The 4,552-nt window shown below is 49.3% G+C and overlaps 1 protein-coding gene across 7 annotated transcripts in view; it reads left to right on the top strand.

The window, feature by feature from the left end:
* The window catches only part of spag9b (sperm associated antigen 9b), a 25,729-nt gene that overhangs the window by 17,171 nt on the left and 4,006 nt on the right, over positions 1–4,552 (top strand). For all 7 annotated transcript variants that reach the window (XR_004949727.1, XM_024264993.2, XM_024264991.2 and 4 more), the window contains 8 exons: positions 1,006–1,167; positions 1,235–1,406; positions 1,473–1,658; positions 1,722–1,830; positions 2,151–2,285; positions 2,832–2,912; positions 2,986–3,053; positions 3,123–3,271. Coding sequence is in view for 6 of the 7 variants with exons in the window: in XM_024264993.2 (XP_024120761.1) it covers positions 1,006–1,167; positions 1,235–1,406; positions 1,473–1,658; positions 1,722–1,830; positions 2,151–2,285; positions 2,832–2,912; positions 2,986–3,053; positions 3,123–3,271 (1,062 nt within the window). In the remaining variant the exon portion in view is untranslated. The remainder of the gene's footprint in view (positions 1–1,005; positions 1,168–1,234; positions 1,407–1,472; positions 1,659–1,721; positions 1,831–2,150; positions 2,286–2,831; positions 2,913–2,985; positions 3,054–3,122; positions 3,272–4,552) is intronic.

The following is a 4,552-nucleotide window of genomic DNA, read 5'->3' as shown; positions in this document are numbered from 1 at the left end:
TTCTCGTTCAGACGTCTCAGTTAATCCAGATCAGATTCTGTAACCTGCAGCTCCAGGTCCGCCTGCGGATCCAGGTCCGCCTGCGGATCCAGGTCCGCCTGTGGATCCAGGTCCGCCTGTGGATCCAGGTCCGCCTGTGGATCCAGATCCGCCTGTGGATCCTCGACCAAACATAAATCAGTCATGAAGACTGCTGACAAACAAACAAAGCCCACAAACTAAGACTACCAAACCCAAACTAAAATAACTAAACCCAGCAGTGTGTGACTGCTGAGGACAAAGAGGGAAAAAAAAAAATAAAATAAAATAGCAATTTCTCAAAGTAAGGATTTCTTAATTATTTAATTCATATTTGTTAAATGTATAAACTGATGTCTGAGGTTCACATAGATGATAAACTCTGTAGGTTTTTACATCCTGTTGACCTGAAGACGTCTGGTTTGATCAACTCTACCTCCAGAATGAACAGATTTGATATGTAAAACTTCTGTCAAAAGATCTTTAAATATGATCTTATTCTGAACAACATTTGTTACTAACTGCACTGAGATGATCCTGTTCGGCACAGAGAGTCTTTTATTTTGAAAATAAGTTTTAAAAAATCCCATTTGAGGAGATGCTCGGTTCGTTTTATATTTTTACTTTTGTTTGTGCCAAAAATAGACATAATTCATGTTTATTATCAAAAGGATCATGAATGTGGATCCATTAGTCCTAAAGGTTAAAGTAAGACTCTGCGGTTCCTCTGATGTTTGGATCAGAACAAAACAAACCCAAATGTCTTTTACTGCTCCAGATTGAATGAATCTTCATTAGTTCTGCTGAATATTTGACTAAATCTGGAGTACGGATCGGCACACCGCGGTCGCTCCAGCGGTTCTGCCTTTTTCACTTCCTGGTTTGGATCGTCTCGATGTGGAGAAACCATCAGAACCTCTTTTTTAGAACAGATTTTGATCCATTTCCTTCCCTGAAAATCTGGGTTCAATCTCCTCGTCTCCTCAGCTGTGGTGCGCCGCCGGCGTGAACCTGTCTGGAGGAAAGACCCGGGACGGCGCCCTGCTGGTGGGAGCCAGCGTGTTCTACAGCGACCTGTCCGGTTCTGAAGGCCCGCAGAAGAAGGCGGGCTCTCAGAGCAGCCTGGAGCAGCTGGACCAGGAGCTGGAGGTACGCTCGGACCCGCGGCGTCCGCGGTTGAAGCCGCCGCCCTGACTGTCCCCCCCGCATGTTGCAGGAGCAGCAGAAGGAGCTGCAGCACCACGACCAGCTGTCCTCCCTGGTCTGGATCTGCACCAGCACCCAGTCCACCTCCAAGGTGGTCGTCATCGACGCCAACCAGCCCGGGAACATCCTGGAGAGCTTCGTGGTCTGTAACGCTCACGTGCTCTGCGTCACCAGCGTGCCAGGTAAGCACCCCGCCGCGAACCGCCCCCTGTGACCTCTGCCGCCTTCAGCCGGCGTCGTCTCCTCAGGCGCCAGAGAGACGGACTATCCCGCCGGAGAGGAAGGACCTCCTCCGGAGGCGGGGCCAGCCGCAGACGGCGGCTCCTCTGCAGCCAATAGCAGCGCGGCGTCCGGCGACAGCATCCTGGGAGGGATCACGGTGGTGGGCTGTGAGGCCGAGGGGTCCGCCGCGGTTCCTCAGACGGCAGAGACCGGTGAGAACCGTCAGGATCTTCAGGTTCTTCAGCGGAGCAGAACTGCAGCGACTCTCTGTGCAGATCCCAGAGCGGCAGAGGACGCAGGAGAGAGTCTGAGGAGCGTCCACGCCCAGACCTGCTTCTCCGACCCGCTGGGCGCCAGAGGGGCGGGAGACGGTTCTGAACATGGGTGAGTTCTGGTTCTGAAGGAGGGCTTGAAGCTGCTGCAGAACCGGATCAGAACAAACGCGTTCTTGGACCGCGTCTTCACAGCAGAACCACGACAGAAAGACCAGAAACTTCTTAAAGGTTTTTGTATCTCAGACGTCTTTAGAAGATCAGAACGTTTCCAGAAACAATGAAACGACCAGAACCGTCAGAACTCGAATGTTTTTAGTCTGTTGGTGGTTTTGGTCGTGCAGAACCTTTGCTGTCCTGCAGAGGGCAGCAGCGGTCTCTGGACCTCCATCAGAACTCTTGACAGAAGTGAGAGTTTTGTCTTTGGATCAGGGAGGAGGGACCCCCCCGGGACGGAGCGGAATCGAACCCTGATCAGGAGGAGGAGCAGCGCGACCTGACCATGGAGGAGGTCCAGAGGATGAGCAGCATTCAGCCCACCATGTGGCTGGGAGCTCAGGACGGGCAGTAGGTGTCCTTTGTGTACCCGCCCACACCTGTGTGTACCTGTGTGTGTCGGTGTTTAACTGTTTGTACCTGTGCTTACCTGTGTGTCTGTGTGTACCTGTGCGTACCTGCATGTGTGTCTGTGCGTACCTGTGTTTACCTGTGTGTCTGTGTGTCTGTGTGTACCTGTGTGTCTGTGTGTACCTGTGTTTACCTGTGTGTGTGTCTGTGTGGGGGTGTGTTTACCTGTGTGTACCTGTGCGTACCTGCATGTGTGTCTGTGTGTACCTGTGTTTGGGTGTGTTGGTGTGTGTGTACCTCTGTGCGTACCTGCATGTGGGGGTGTGTGTACCTGTGTGTCTGTGTGTACCTGTGTGTCTGTGTGTACCTGTGCATACCTGTGTTTACCTGTGCATACCTGTGTTTACCTGTGCGTACCTGTGTGTACCTGTGTTTACCTGTGTGTACCTGTGCGTACCTGCATGTGTGTCTGTGCGTACCTGTGCGTACCTGTGCGTACCTGCATGTGTCTGTGCGTACCTGTGCCTGACCGCTGTCTCCCCCCAGCCTGTACGTCCACTCCTCCGTGGCCCACTGGAGGAGGTGTCTCCACTCCATCAAGCTGAAGGAGGCGGTCTTCGGCATCGTGTAAGTCTGCTGGAACGCTCACGGCGGTGTCGTCCCGCCCCTCTCCCCATCCATGAACGTCTCTGTCCCGCAGACACGTGAAGGGGCGCGTTCTGGCCAGTATGTCCGACGGAACCATCGCCATCTTCTGCCGAGGGGCAGGTGAGGGGCGGGGCTTCTATGACAGGTGAGTGACCGTTGGGAAAGGTCCTAATGGGCGTGTCTGGTCAGACGGACAGTGGGACCTGAGCCGGTACCACCTGCTGGACCTGGGGCGGCCGCAGCACTCCATCCGCTGCATGACCGTCGTGCACGACACGGTGTGGTGCGGCTACCGGAACAAGATCTACGTGGTGCAGCCCAAAGCCATGAAGGTGGAGGTGAGGAGACACGCCCACAGCCAGGCCACGCCCACACGCACCAGTACCACAGTTTGGGGCATAGTGACACCTTTGACATCAGGAAGAGGTCATGGGTCACAGAAAACCATATCAAATTCCTCTTTACTTTTGGGGATTTTGATCCATCGCCTCCTTACTCCTGGAGTTTAAATGAGAAGAAACTTGGAGAAAAAATGTTGAGCTTGTAGATGTAGAACGGCGTTAGTGTGGCGAGCATGCAGAAGGGGCGGGTCCCTGTTGCTCGCACATTTTTTATTGGATCATTGTGAACATTTACTACATGAATGGTTGACTCAAGCTGAACAAAGCAATATAACACAAGACGTGACCATATTAGGACTGTGGGTAACAATAAACCTCCGTTGCCAAGGAAATCCAAAAATGTACTTTGTCCGATTCTTTTAAAACGTACATAAACCCAGTAGTATAAACCTGCAGACCCGGAGACCGCCAACAACGTTCTCAGGACCGCATTTTCAGGACCGCGTTCTCAGGCCCCTGGCTTTTTTAACACAGCGCCCCTACTGGCTGGAGGACTAACAACGTTCTCAGGACGTTTTCAGGACTTGTTTTTTGAGACACCGCCTTGTTGCTGCTGGGTGCCGTTTATCGTTTTTTTTTTTTTTTTTTAATAAATGTTAATAATGGTGAGAATTGGGTGTGTTTCATTCACCCTTAACTTTGATTATGACTGATTATTTCCAATGTTTTTCTTACTTTTATCCAACTACTGATAGAGATTTGAGTCTGGTGTTTTCTAAGCTCCTGAAACTTGTCAGAAGCCTGGAATGCGCTTAAAGGGTTAATATAAATTTGTCTTTACATTTTGTGTTATTCTGTAGCACAAATTTAACACATTCTCCATGAGAAACTCATGTATTTCAAAAATAAAATAAAATATACAAACATTAAAACATGCCAGAAAATCAAATAAAAACCAAAAACCCTAAAAGGAAATTAAACAGTATCTGCTGAGGTTGTAGAATAACTTTTATTAGGAGTTGCATTAAACAGAATAATGTACATTCATAATGCATTGCATTAAACTAAAAAAATGGTAATAATTGTAAATTCCTAAAAGCTGTTTTCTGTGCAATAAATCACAACTGTTAATAATTCGAAAACATTTTTTAAATTAAACATAACATTGGGAAAAAAAACTTTCTAGTTGGAGAGTATGTCTTCTTTTTTTGGTTTGAGTTACTTTGTAGAACAAAATGGGCCGTGGTCATTGCTGCAGCATTCAACACACTTTCATCT

This window comes from Oryzias melastigma, linkage group LG19 (assembly GCF_002922805.2).
Source record: "Oryzias melastigma strain HK-1 linkage group LG19, ASM292280v2, whole genome shotgun sequence".
Lineage (NCBI taxonomy): Eukaryota > Metazoa > Chordata > Actinopteri > Beloniformes > Adrianichthyidae > Oryzias > Oryzias melastigma.
Note: the sequence above shows the minus strand (reverse complement) of the source record. Positions and strands in the feature narration are given on the sequence as shown.